Source organism: Micropterus dolomieu, linkage group LG06, assembly GCF_021292245.1.
Source record: "Micropterus dolomieu isolate WLL.071019.BEF.003 ecotype Adirondacks linkage group LG06, ASM2129224v1, whole genome shotgun sequence".
Taxonomy (NCBI): domain Eukaryota; kingdom Metazoa; phylum Chordata; class Actinopteri; order Centrarchiformes; family Centrarchidae; genus Micropterus; species Micropterus dolomieu.
In genome coordinates, this window is record NC_060155.1 from 7992677 (window position 1) to 8007898 (window position 15222).

Genomic DNA, 15222 nt, shown 5'->3' on the forward strand with positions numbered 1-15222 from the left:
ATATTGGACATTATTTCTTCATTGCCCATATATAGATATGTACAAATAAATAACAAGAAATGCAGTAAAAAAGGCCAAAGATGATCTTTTAGGCTATTGAAATAATGTGTCCAATTTGCCACCAGAGAGCACTGAGGGGGAAAATATGTTAAAAAGAAATAAGATTTTTGGCCAATAGATTGTTATATTATATATTCGCTCATTTAGCTGACGCCTTTATCAAAAGGGACTTACATATGCTATATATGTTAGAGGTCGCACGCCTCTGGAGCAACTAGGGGTTCAGTGTCTTGCTCAGGAACACATTGGTGGATGGGTCACAGTGGGGAATTGAACCCGTCGGGTCTCTCACACCAAAGGCATGTGTCATATCCACTGCTCCATCAGCACCCCACATTGATATTGTTATCAGATTTTAACTCTTTAAAATCAACATCAGTATTGGTCATAAATCCAGTGTCAATCTGGCTCTAATGTGTTGGACCATTAACAAGCAAATACAAAACCTTTTTAGTTAAAAAACTACACTGGGATTTAGATTCATAAATTCCAGTGTAGTTCTTTAAGAAAATAGACAAACTGCTACTGTAATCCCCCAGAAATGATGCAGGCAACTTTGATTTAACATGTAACACTTTCTTGTGGAGAGTTAGTTAAGACGATTGATACCACTCTTTCAATAAAGATGAAGCTACAGCCAGCAGCTGATTAGCCTAGCTTGGCACAAAGACTGGCAGCAGCCAGCCTGGCTATTTGTCAGCGGTCAAGGAGTTTGTATTTAGTGTACAAACATGAGAGTGTTATCAATCTTCTTACCTAACATTAGAAGATGATTCGAAGTATATAAGCCAGTAAGAACCTTGAAAGACAATGGCATCTTAAACACTGCCTAATGTAAAGAAGTCCAAAAACCAAAAATAATAAATATGAGCAATCTTAAACTACCAAATAATAGATTAAGACCAGCACCTCCAGTTTTTGAACTATCCCTATAGGAAGTCAGATGAATAAGGATAAAATATTAGCAGCAATTATTTAAAGACCAGCCATATATTTATGCAATTTTAAAACCTTTTTCTGGGGGTTCAGGCAGAAGGAGAATTTGACATAAAGGATCTTTTAACTTATTCCGATGCGTAATTTCACCAAATTTAATTAATATTGGACTAACTAGTTTAATAGTTACAGTTTTACTGTGTTTGTTATTTTGGTAATAAATATGATAATAAAGCACTTACACACTAGTCTTTAAATATCATCAGACTAATCACTTTATACCTATACGTCATTCTTTGTGCAGATGCAGAGAGAGCTGAGCACCCGGCGAAGTGAGGGCATAGACGTCAAAGATGGCACCTCGGGCCACAGAGGTGTGTTCTCCCCTCACGACAGTCCCTGCAATGCCCCCCGATCACCTCGCTCCCCACGCTCCCCCTGTACGTCCGCTGCACCTCCCATGCGCTCCCACTCTGACTCTGATGCCATGCTGGAGGAGCAAGGGGCCACGATGAGGCTGAAAGGCCCCACAGAGAGCCTGTTCCTGGACGCGCTGTCTCTGGATCCCCTCAGTGGCCTGGAGGTCCCACCACCCTCCAGACTGGAGAGTGAGAAGAGGTTCCCTTGCATGAAGGAGGTAACATACATCTGTCAAGTTACGAAACGTCAAGGCTTTATTAATGGAGTGCTTTAACACATAAAACCAGTTTTTAGCAAAGTGCTTTACACATGACAGACATTCATGATCCCCAGAGGATGAACCCTATTGACTGGTGATCTGCTCACTAGTGTCAGCGTGAGGATGACATATTTGGTTTTGAGTGAAATATCTCAAAAACTATCGGCTGGATTGCCATGAGATTTTGGTTCAGATATTCTTCTCCTCCTCAGGATGAAATGTAAGAACTTTTGTCACGCCTGAAATTTTCATCTAGTGCGTTCATCAGGTCAATCTAGTACAATCTAATATAACATGGTTATCTTAGCTAGTAACGTGTTGTTTTAGATGTAATTTTTATTAATTAATGAAATAGAAAAATACATTGGGTTATGCTGTGGATTTCAGAACGTGACATCGTGGCATTTAAGAGAGAGCAGGGTATAGTTGGTCAGAAGTGACATCATTCAACTGCATTATTCTCTACAGTAATACAATACATATTTAACGCTTGCCAGTAAAGGTTTTAGATTAGATTAGCTGTCATTTAGGATGATATATCAGCCTTGTGAGTGCAGGTATCGATTAATTGGTCTATCTCTAACCCTAATCTATCTCTACACTGTGTCTGTCACAACTATGTTTAAAGCTGAACTCACAGCTTTTTAGCCAAAACTGTTCTACTGTAGAGAAAACAGAGTATAAGGTGCTCAGGTGGAAGACTCTTCTTCTGAATATTAATTCATCTAATTCGTCTTTGGAACTTACCCCTTAGAGCATGTTTTAATTTTAGCCGAGTAAAGTATCTACATTACTAATTGTGGTTGTAGTATACATACATTAGTTAATTTCTTCTCATTGTATTTTCATTTCACTTTATTGCCCCGAAGTAAATTGAAGTAACTTAAGATCTTGAGGTTTAATCCTAAAATATACATTAGAAGCTATTAACATCAAATAAGACTTTAAGGACTTAAAAAGTACATTAAAATCTGAGGCACATAAAAACCTACTGCCTATAAATCATCTGACGTTTTTCTGCATGATTTCATTGTTGTGTTTCAGGCTCTGAATGAGATTTCGGAGAGAGAAGGTGATCCTGAGTACCCAGAGGAGGAAATGAGCGGTGGGAGTCTGCTCAGGTAACCTCATTACAAAGCTTCTAGTCAAACTGAGTTCAAAGAGTTTTTAACGGGCAAACTATTCTTTAAAAATTGATGCATTTTCATAGATGTCAACAATAATACAATCACAAACAACTGGTGCAACTGGCTGCAGATTATTCAGCCTCCTGCTGTATTTTTGCTGCTCATACATACACATCGGTCCTTCTGGAGATCAGCTGTTGATTCTATTAACTGTTACTTGAAGTGACGGTGAGCTTCCCCCTGGTGATTTTTCTATTAAAGTTTCTTTTATGGCGAAGAAGTGATCCAGCTCACTATGCTCCTAAATAATTTAGACCGTAAAGTTGCTTTTCAAAAAGACATACACAAATTTTTAGGATTGTTTTCTGCAGCGATGAGATCATGATTGAGTTGGGATGTTTGGTTTCATTGTCCCAGCTGAAGTTGATACACCTCTCTAAAGAACTCTGTGTGTGTGTGTTTGTGTGTGTCTGTGTGTCCTGTCCAGAGCCAAGTCTGTGTGCTCCATGAGCGACTTTCAGCGATTAATGGACAGCTCACCATTCCTCCCCGACAAGAGTTGTCACGATGATCAGGGCCAAGATGACGTCACTCCACCTCTGTCCCCTGACGACCTCAAGTATATTGAGGAGTTCAACAATAAGGGCTGGGACTTATCATCCACTTCTGGTCCGGGCCCTGCACGGGAAGTATGGACAGACAAAACCCCCAAGGCCCGGGGAGGGGAGCCCGTTCTTGATTCATTCCAGCCAGCCTCCTGGTTCCTCACCACCAGCGCCACCCTGACCACCAGCACCCTGAGCAGCCCTGAGCACTGCCACAAGTCCCCGCTGAGGGGCAACGGAGCAGGGGCGACAGGGGTGGGAGTGGATCACTGCGGGGTTCACATCCTCCACAGCCCCACCAGACCTGGGGCAGCTGAGCTCCTTACTGCCCAAGACCCGGACTTCCTGTACGCCAAAGGGACCATAGCCGGGGGCGGAGGAGAATCTGGGGTGGGAGCCAGCGGGCCAGATGAGGTCTTCAGCAGTGGGAGGTGGCCATGTGGGCTTTTGGAGGGTGGGGGGTTGATGACTTCTCCTAACCAGTCTCCCATCTGCCCCACAGTGGGCTACACCGCTTCTCTGGAGCTTCAGCTGTCCAGAAACATGAGTGACGACATGAAGGAAGTTGCCATCTCTGTGAGGAACGCCATCCGCTCTCCACCAGGGCCGGTCGTCCGGGACACGGCCTGCCAGACCAACGGATTCACCACACGAGGCACACAGACCACCCAGACCATCAGTGTGGGTCTACAAACAGACCTGCTGAGGAACCTGACCAGCAGCCCCCACCGCTGCCTCACCCCAAAAGGTGGCGGCACGCCTATTTCTTCCCCGTCACGCAGTCTGAGGAAGGTGCAGTACTCTCCTGTCGTCCAGAGCAAGTTTGAGCGACCCTGCTGCTCGCCAAAGTACGGCTCACCCAAGCTTCAGCGCAAACTGTCCACATGCAACAAGGTTGAGCTACCCAATACCAGCCGTGCTCCCACCCCTACCACACCGCAGAAGGGCAACAATGAGTCGGCGTGGGCCCGCTCCACCACCACTCGCGACAGCCCCGTCCATACCACCATCAATGATGGCCTCTCCAGCCTCTTCAACATCATTGATCACACCCCAGTGGTCTACGACACCATACAGAAGTTCAACAAGTCCCCCAGTCGCTCTCGCCCTAACCCTCCCTCCGCCACCGAGCCCAGCTCTGCGCAAGGGGCTCTTGCCTCGGACCCCAGGAACGCACAGGAGTGCATGCGAACTGCTCGCGGGCGCTCGCCCAGCCCCGTGCAGCTTATAGTAGAGACACAGGGGGACAAAAACCCAGAGGTGGTGAGCGTACGGCAGGACCTGTCGGCCCCGCCGGGCTACACGCTGGCTGAAAACACAGCCCGCATCCTTAATAAGAAGCTACAGGAGCAGAACTTTAGGGAGGAGAGGAGGCTGCAGGCTGGAGGACAGAGCAGCCACAGCAGAGACAGCAGCAGGCAGGCCGACTCAGACAGAGGGCAGTCTGGATGTATGGAGGTAAATATGCAGACGCACTGGATTCATGGCTTCATCAATCATTTGATCTGGGGCCCATGTTTTATGATGCAAAGATATTTATGACTTTGCCTTGGATTTTTCTTGTAATGGTGGAAGACAAACTTGAAGGCATCTGTGATTAATCAGAGAAAAGGCCAGTCAACTGTTACATCACTAAAAATGTTAATGTTAATGCTTTTTTCTCAGATCGAAAGCACTGACTGATGCAATGGTAATGTCAAAAAATTTGACCCTCTTCAGTAATACATTGATGTATGTAGAGGTTTCTTCTTCTTCTGTACTTTTTCCTTCACTGTAGTGACTTTCTTGCAGTGTTACTTTTATTTCTTTGCTTCAACTATCACTGTGGCCCGACCGAAACCTGATTTATGTGTCTGCGTGAAATTAATGATCTCTCAGTGGGATCATAGTTACAATTACATACTTAATCATTATCAGCACTCTCCAATTAAATGTTCAACCAGAATTTTAAACGGTTCCAGTTTTTGGAGCTTCCCTATACCAAAATAATTAATAAAAAATGCTAATTTTACTTGATGAAATGAGCAATCTGACACGTTAGTTTGGTCCTTTTCACCACCCATTCAGCTGACCTGTGGAAAAAATAAATGACAGACAGTAAACCATCTTTCTGCTCATGTTTAAATGATGAAACAGAAAGAAAAATACATTCAGTTTATTGAATTTACTGGCACGCATCTGATTTAAGTCTCTATAGGAAGATTAAAACTTAAGAAGTATGTCAATATTGTATTATAGACCTGGATATGAATCATATATTGCTGTTTTTTGTGTGTGCTTAAAATTAGTAGATTGACATAGAAAAGAATGGGGGGAAAGCAAAATATTTATCATTTACATTTAAATCCACCAGTGTGTGGATGGGTGATAAAGATATCATTTTGTGTCATAATTTATGGTACATGTAATTTAAAATTGTGATAGCTAGATGTGTCGTGAAATAGTGACTTTACAGGATAAATGAGTTTACTATGTCAAAATGTCTGTTTTTAGCTTCATTTCAATTTCAATTAATTGTTAAATTATTTAGTCTATAAATGTCATATAAATCACAATCACATCTTCAAATAGCTTGTTTTGTCTAATCAACATTCAAGAACTGAAATTGATTCAGTGATATAAAACAGAGACAGTAACCAGCAGATATTTGGCATTTTTGCTTGATATATTACTTGAACAATTGATCAAGTTATCAAAATTCATGTTGACTAATTGTCTTACCTCTAAGAGAACTATAATAAATTCTCCATTAAACTCCATTTAAACCATTTCAAATTTCTTCTGGATATGTATTGTGATATAGCAGATTTAGTAGAAATTTAATTGCAAAGCCGTTATAAGATTATTCTAGATTATTCAATTAATCGTCCAAAAGAAATTATAAAAACTGCCCATCAAAATTTTCCGGAGCCCAAGGTGAACTCCTTCTCTCACAGCAGACAAGCAGAACGAACCTGACAGGTATTCAATATACAGTGATACAGTATAAAAAAGAGAAAAACAACAAATTCTCACATTTGAGAAGTTTAAATCAGCAACTGTTTGATATATTTGCTTAAATAAATGACAAATGATTATCAAAATTATTGTCGATTCTTTTTCTGTCGATCGACTGATTGATAAATTAACTCAACATTTCAGCAATACAGTGACTGAAATACCTGTCAAATCACAGTACTTCATCACACTGAGGGAAAAAATCCTTAAATCCAATATTGCCCTGAAGAATATTAAAGAGTTTGTGACGTCAGTAGAAAAAGCGTTGGAAAATTCCTCCCGACAGACAAAACTTTATTGCCTTGCGGTCTAAATTGTCATATCACCCAACCTTGGTTTGGTTTATTTGTTCATATTGATTGCCTGGTTATCTCTATCCTGTGTCTACATCAAGTCCCAGTTCCCCTTGTGTTTTTTCCAGGTCTAAAGTGAATGGGTGTGTGTTTACTGCTGTCTGCAGACTGAAATCAGCCACCTTGTTTCTCCCGGTCAACCTCTCTGACTTTGATATGCCAAACTTATCGTGTATCTTCCTCTATTCTCGATTTTACCGATTAACATTTCCCGCTCTATCTCCCCTCTTCCTCCCCCCTCTCTCCTCCCCTCTGGGCTTTATCTCTCCTTCCTCCTCCCTGTCCGCTGTGCTCTGATCCAGAACCACCCTGTCATACTAACAACTCCTTGGGGACTCTAACTCTGCTAGTCTCGGTGATGTAAGTTCCTCTTCCTCCTCCTCTTCCTCTACGACCTTTGGCGGCCATATGGACCTCTCACCTCACGCCCTCTGCAGACCTCCCCCTCCTCACCCTCTTCATTAATGCATGTTTCACAGGACAGCAGAGTGACAGTGTGTGAAGCCATCGGAGTGGTGTCGAAAGTTGTGCGACGGCCATCCATCTGTTTCTTCGTGTTAATGCACGCATGCTCAGTTTCTTTGGTATAGATCATCTGTTTCTTTAAAGGACCATATTGGTGTTTTTGCATGTTTTAGTCCATTAATCATGAATCACATGTACTGTTTTTTAATACCATACCATACATGTTTTGACTATTAGATTTAAATAAAATTTTCGGCCAGTATGGTATGAAAATCAACTTTAGGAGACTTGCATGAGATATCAATTACATTTATTAAGCTGTACTTAATCGAAGAGGGCCCTTGTGTCTGAGAGCAGCAACTGATTTCCTACATCTTCTTGTTGCTGACAGCATAGCTTCATAAGCTATGATAACAAGGAGTTAAGGATATTAGCCGTGTCTGAAACCAGTACCTGATTCACTTTTCACAGTTAAGTAAGAAAGAAACAGAGCTAACTTTTAGCCAGCATGCGTTAGCTGAGCTGAATACTAGCTAACACAGGCCACTGACATTAGCCAAGGGTAGTTCTTAGAGACAAACATTAATTTTGTGACAACAAAAACAATTTTAGACACTAAAAGTTTTGCTTTGTTTTTGTCTTCAGAATGCATGGTATAAGCTAAATCCTGGTTAGTGACTTTCGATTGTGGACCTCTTATTACGCTGCATTTTGGGATAATTTCAGTCCACTATAGGGTTTAATAATTTTCACTAAACAAAACTACAGAATGGCAAACATATATTTCAGTCTGTTTGTAAAAATTATTTCAAGTAAACACATTATTGTGAGCTAATATTACGCTAGCCCTTTAGTCATTGTCGAATGCTAGCTTAGGCTGCTTGCTTGGTTAGATTAGTTAAGGAAAGCTACTAAGGGTAGGCTAACTAAATTACTATGGATAGATACAGTAGTTTATCAAAAATCATAACTAATGTCAGCTAACATTGACATTAGCCAGCTAGTCTTACCTGAGCTGACATGTAAATGTTTTATTACTAGCTAACGTAGGCAGCTGACATTGGCCAGTTAAGGCTAGTTCTTAGAGACAAACTATAAGCAAACATAAATATTCAGACAATAATGTGAATCTGAACTTCTGTTAATCAAAGCACAAGGACCCTTTTCAGATTTTACAGTACAATTACTTCTCTCTGCACTAGATAAGCGTGTGATGGCAATATTATTCGGATGGATACTTAATGGTGTATGCATCTAAAGCAGCTTTCAAGTTTCAACAAGTTGATTGTCATACCAAACAGATAAAAAAATAAAAAACAGAGTACTGGTAATGGAAAATATGTGTAATCTGCCAATAATGGTATAAATCCTGCAAAACCGCCGGTATGGTCCTTTAAAACAAACTCACAGACTCAGTTCATGTAACTCAAGGAGTCATCAGATTGTGTCTTGATTACTAACCGTAGCACATTTTTTGGTAAATGCTGCACCAAAGTGTGAATCAGTAAACATGACACAAAAAAAACAACAACCCTTTTGGACGTTTCACACATTCCTCAGCGCAGGTTGTTTATTGTCTTTGGGGACCCTGTACAGCTTTATCTGGATTATTCTAACATTGTGTTTCTACCAGGTCCTCTTCTTTGTGTCATCATCTGTGCGACTGGATGGACTGTGATGTTCCTTTGAGATGTTTTACTTTTCTCACATATTTTGACCATACAGTGGTTTCTTTCCTCTTACAGTTCCCCCAGCCATTCCCTTTCACACTAACAAGTCCTCCAAAGACTAACAGAAGAAGACAGCTGCTAACATTCATCACTTTCTATAATCACCTGTCGGGTTTGTGTTTTGATGCCCAGTCGACATTAACTGGTTTCTCTGGTTCATTTTGCATGCTTAAAGGAAAAATCCACCATCAGATACTCTTACACTGTTATACAATGTATTATCAGCCTCTACCTCCTTTGCCTACTTGTAATTCAATTAGTGATTTCCTACATTTGATAAAATTGCTTTGAATAACAAAATATGCAGGACAAAACTTAGTTAGTTTTGGCATTTAGTTAAGGTGTGTGGCTGGAGCAAAGAGTTTTGATAACTCCTTTTTGATGAGCTCAAGTGCTTGGAAGAAGCTTTGAGAGTTGTCTGTTAAAAAGCATTGTATTAATTTGTTAAAGCGGTCAGGAAGTTGAACTTGGACGACAAACAACATGAAAAAGGAATCGTGGGAAAGGAATTGTGAAAAGGATCATGTAAATTTGTTTTATTGTTTTTTTCTGCAAAAAAAAGAAAAAAGTGACAGGAGGTATGATCTCTCTATGATCTGCTGCTGCTTTTAGTTCACCTCCTGATATTCTGCCCACAACCGTTTATGGGCTTAAATTGGAGCAAGTATATTAGCGTTGTTGGTGAAGAAATAGCCACTTCTGTGATGTGATGTGCCTAGTCTGAGATGATTTAATGATGTTTGATGTCCGTGAGGAAACTCTGATTGAGACCGAAACCTGACATGTTACAGTGATTTTAATTTTATTTGTTTTTTTTGTCAGGTATAATGCTACTTGATCATCAAAATAGCATGACATGAAATAATTTCTATGTTTTAGAAAGCTGTAGCTGCACTGAAATCTTGCTCTCTGCAACAAAATGTGTCCACAAATGCAATCGCGTTATCTTTTTTGACAGTGTCAAAGTGTGTTAAGGTGGATTTCTCCTTTAAGGTTGAAGCGTCTACTGAGAAGTCAGTTGAGAAGTGAAGTTGTTCTCATTGCTGTTTTCCAGTAGCCACTGCTGTACACTGACTCTCTGTAAAACATTACTGGTGCATGATCTGTGGCGTGTGATCTTATGTATTAGCATCACATAGGAAATCTTGTATTGACCCAAAAGCCGCCCACTAAACAACGACTTGTTTTGTGTTTCCGGTGTGTACACAATCCATCAGTTGTATTCATAAACAAATGATTTATTGATGGAGACGTCAAAATGGCGCAGACGCTGCCCATCCGTCGCCATGACTTGTTTTCCTGCCCGTTCATCAGGACTTCCTGCAGGTTGTGTAATACATCACTCTCTGATGGATCTGTCTTTTCATCCATCTGACTTATTTTTCCTTCAGTTCATCCACTCACGCCACTGCAGCCTGACTGCCCTGTATTTTTAGTAGAACTAGATTGTTGCTTTTGCGGGCTCGATGTCCCTCCATCCTTCCAAATCAAATGCCTGGAGATGAACTATTTTTAAATCAGGCCAGTGGTGTGATGTCCCAGTGTGATCATTCACCCAATCACACTCAATCACTCACTCACTGACATGTTTCTGAGGGCGAAGAAACCCACAGCCACTTTTTTTCTGTTTTTCTGCATCGCCCTTTTTTTCCTCACTTTTCTTTTGCATCTAGGGGACAGGTGCATAAACATTTCTGCACTTTGAACACATAAGACACAAAGCAGGACTGTTTTGTCTGTCACCTGACTCCAGCAGTGACCTTTAACAGCACTAAAGCAGCACTTTGACAGAAACATGTTGATTCAGCTCTATGGTAATTTTTGAGGCTGTAGTTTGTGGTAGGGTTGTATTAGACTGAATTAAATTGTGAATCAGCTCCTTCCTTCACATTTCACCAACACAAACATGCTCCACACAAATACGCCAATGCAGACACTTCAGGCCACACAAGATAGGTGTCACGAGTTGTTGCATACTGAAGTGCCTCACCTTAAAATCTTAACAGTCTGAGCGTTGCAGCTAGGGTGCGCTATAGCATGAAACAACAAGAGAAAGCCTACCCCTTCCACTTTGATTCACTTCTGCTCAAAACTAGGGCTGTACCAGTTTAGCTGTCAGCTATACACCGCCTGTACAACAATTTACCCCTCAGGGATAATAAATAGATCCTTAAAACCCTGATCCTTGAACTATTTTGATAATCGATCAGTTTGAGTAATTTTTCTAAGTGTCGATGGCAATAAACATAATATTGTGGGTTGTGGACAAAACAAGTCGTTTGAGGACGTCACTGATTGATACTATTCACCATTTTCTGACATTTTATAGAGCAATAACTAAACAAAAAGTTTATTTGCAGCCCTACTCAAAACAAACATGGCTGACCTGTATGCAAGGGTACGTTTATGACACTTTGTCACCTCTTCATTAAGACAGGATTGCAATTGAAAAGGTATATAATGTGGTCATGGAAGCTCTCTGATTAGCTCTATATCGTCCCACTGAGGACTGACGATTGTTACCTCCTGTGTAAGAGCACGCTCCGAGCATGTTAACTGGGGTCGTGTGTTTGTGCCAGCTTGCCCAAGCAGGCCTTGTCGTTTGCGTTCACATTGCGTGGACCATGTTTCGGGCCCGATGCGGCCGTGTGGAGTGGATGATAGCGATGGGAAACATTCACATGGTTATGACTTGTTCATGTCAATGCACAGCTCAAGATGGTTGCGTGAGTGCAGAGTTGGTTGTGTGAGACAATATAAAATTATATCCTAACTATATGAATGAAAGCAGCAAGAGCTTTGTTCCCCACCTTTATTGAGGTATTCTTGTGTTAAAACACTTATTTTATTCTGTTCTGTTCTGTTCTTTTAGGCAAGTAAACACGAGCTCATTTAAGCTGTGTAGTTTTATTTGTGTTAAACATACTTAATATAATTTAAAAGTGACTGTACTATTTTGTCCTTCATTTACATACATGAACATCAGAAATATGTCTGAGCATCATGTACTGCAGCCTCAGAAGCTACTGAGTATTGAGTTGGTTATTTGAAGGTCAAAACATGTAACTGTAAATATGCAAATGTAACAAAGCCTTTGCCTTTTCAAAATTAGTTTGCAAAAGTCTTTTAGATGTCTAGGTTCCATATAAAATTTTCCACTGTGTAGCAGCTCCTAAATACATGCTGTGGTGAAATTCAATTAAAAGAATGGTTGTATTATGTAACCTGGATGTCTAAAAACCTTTAACATATCAACCAAAAATACTAAAACCTAGCTGAAAGACAGTTCAACCTTCCATGACCTTGGAAACACACAGTTGACCAAACAATCTCAACTCAAGGTCCACTTACTTGTTTGTTTGGAGCATTATTCTTCTTTTGTGACACATTTCTCAGTCCTTTTATGTTTAAAGTGGAAGATTAATCCATTTAGTTTTTTTTGTAAACATCATTTATACATCTGCCCCCTTCTCATTCTTCACTCGTTTCTCACTTTAAATCTGTTCAATTCCTGTTTCTTTTGGTTCCTACGAGCCGCAGACGCCTCGTTGCTCTCCCCCCCTCTCTGACAGCTCCTTGTCATTGGCAGGATCTGCCCCGTTCTCCGGTGGCTCCACCCCTGGACTCTTGCTTCCTGAGACCGGCCCGCCCGGCCAACCGACGACCCCCCTCGCGCTGGGCTGCCCGCTCTCCCACCTCCTCCCCCAATTGGAGCGAGGGTTCGAAGAGGAGGTTCACCTTTCCGCTGCCGGGACACCGAAAGCCCATCCTGGAGGGCGAGGAGCCAGCGTGAGGCCATCCTCTACCTCCTCTCACCCTCCTCCACCTCAGCCTAAAAGACCCAGTACCTCAAAACCCCCCTCCCCAAATCTAGAGACTCCAAAGAGATGGCGCATGGAGGTGGGGGGGTTGCGATCCACCCAGTAGCACCAGCTGACCATTGAGGAACCAGAACTTCCTTTTTTAGAAGAACCTGGAATGTACTGTAATATCATCAAAAAAATTTCCATAAGAGGTGCCTGCACACACTTGAGTTACTCATCACCCCACATGTGTGTATATATGTATTTACTACATATATATATATACACACATATATACATGTATATTTATACATGTATATTTTAGTCACAATTCTGAACCTTTTTTCAGGTGAAACTGTAGGTCAGCTGATTTGTATGAAGTTTACACCACATTTTCTCATCAGTTTACACTTATTTTTTTTAAGTTGTCCTGCATCAATTCATGTTCAAAACATTTTTGTCAATAAGAGCCTACTTTCAGTTGTTTTGTTTTTTAGTTGCCAGCCTTTGAAGCTTGACTTTTTCTGCTTTGTTTCAAAGAGAAGAAAGACAACACAACAAACAAACAAAAAAAAACAACAACTTCTGCTTCATCGGGTCTGAAGCAGAGAGACATGATGTCATTTCTGATGCTAATGTCCTTATTTATTTTTATGTTGGGATGAATGTTTGGCTCTGTAAACATGTAGAAGATGGGTGACAACAAACTGAATAACTTTATGCATATTTGGAAGGCAGTTGTACAAATATCATACAAATATTTGCATGCCTTTTGAACACTAGCACTTTAGTGCATGTACATACAAGCTCTAGTCATGTGTGATCACTCTGCTGCCCTGTGGGGGAAAAGAAAAAACTTGTTGTGATGGGAACTTCTTGAGCTGTTGATTTTTGTTGTCATATGATTTGCATTGACAAAAATAAGAAAACTTTTTAAGTGTATTATTGTACCTACCAGGCTGTCTTTGTACAGTTGTTACTATTGGATATGAAATACTTTTTCTTTTGACAGGAAAAAGGGATTGTGGGGGGGAAAAAATATGAATGTTTTAAATGAAAAGTCTATGTCTAAAAGTCTAACGATCTATAGTCTTATGTAAATAATAAATGGTAATAAACATGAATGTGTATTTACAAGACCTCTTCCTCTGTGTTGGCATCTGTTGGTCGTGTTTTATATTTATCTCTCCATGAGAAAGGTTAGATACAGCTCATGATAGATTATACGCTCTTTCATTAGATCTGAGTTTGTGTCCTTGGAAAAGACTGATCCTGAACCGTGTGAGTGTGTGTGGATTACAGCTGCAGACCATAGGATTACAGTGGGTCAGGGGGGACAGACACACACATAGAGAATGTGAATAAGAAGATTGTGTCCTCTCGGAAGTCAAATCCTCTTGCATCATTGGTCATACATGTGCCACCTTACTCATGTCACTCAGCTTGTCACGCAACATAAATACAAGTAATATAAACCTAGTTTGTGAAGTCGCTTATTTTTGCAATTTCTTAACATGCCCTTAGTTGTTTTAATAATTAACATTAATATGTTTGGTTGTAAATGCCAGACGTTTGAGGTGCCTGCCTTTAAAACTTCTGCCACCAAACCAACAGACCTTTTTCACAACAGACAATTTGACAGCAGGAGAAGCATGTGTCACTAATAACATAAAAGATGGCTCGTTTCTATTAAAGTGTACAGGTAAGCCATGACAGTGAGCGGCCTGAACATTACCAGGACCCTCAAACTGAAGCAGGTAAAATGGAAATCAGCCATAGTTAATTTGATCATTTACACCTGCTTATTCTACTGTCAAAATCTCTTACGAATGTGGCTGAATGCAATGCACAAATTGTTTGTGCTCAAGCCTTAAAAAATGTCTCCTGGTGATGGTGAGGACAGACTGACAGTCAAAAAGCTATTAGGAAATAATGTCCTAAATAATCAGACTTCCCAGACCGGAAATAGAAGTTGCTGTTGAGTTTTTCGTAGTGTGGGGTCGATACTTGACAGTCGTACAAACAGAATTGTGTTTAACCTCCAATTAGGGACAGATGTGTTAAGAAAAAACACCAAAATTATCTGCTGGGCTAGAGATATTACTAACGGGTAGGAGGTAATTTAAAAAAAATATATATTTGCATAAGCTGACCCTTTAATTTTATTTTTGTCCATGTACTGATGATTTTAAAACTTTATTTTCATTCATATTTTTTTTCCCTGTCTTTTTCCAGAATTTGCCATTAGTGTGCATGTAATCTGTGTGTTTAGTTGACATATTTAGCTTTTAGTTTTTTTGTAACACTGGTGCTGTAGGGCTGTATTTCCAAAAAAGTTGGTACAGTCAAGAACTTGGACCAGATTTCATAGCTTTAATCAACTTGTAGTAAATGATTACAGAATACGATCCAGTTCAGAAATGTTCAAAAGTATGCTTTCACTAGCAAGGACCACACCACGATAATA

The 15222-nt window shown here is 40.5% G+C and overlaps 1 protein-coding gene across 3 annotated transcripts in view; it reads left to right on the forward strand.

Moving 5' to 3' along the window:
• LOC123972359 (microtubule cross-linking factor 1) overlaps positions 1 to 13876 on the forward strand; it is a 67108-nt gene extending 53232 nt beyond the window's left edge. For all 3 annotated transcript variants that reach the window (XM_046051824.1, XM_046051825.1, XM_046051826.1), the window contains 4 exons: positions 1301 to 1633; positions 2720 to 2796; positions 3290 to 4865; positions 12542 to 13876. In XM_046051824.1, the coding sequence (XP_045907780.1) occupies positions 1301 to 1633; positions 2720 to 2796; positions 3290 to 4865; positions 12542 to 12745 (2190 nt within the window). In that variant the 3' untranslated portion in view covers positions 12746 to 13876. The remainder of the gene's footprint in view (positions 1 to 1300; positions 1634 to 2719; positions 2797 to 3289; positions 4866 to 12541) is intronic.
• The last annotated feature ends 1346 nt before the right edge of the window (positions 13877 to 15222 follow it).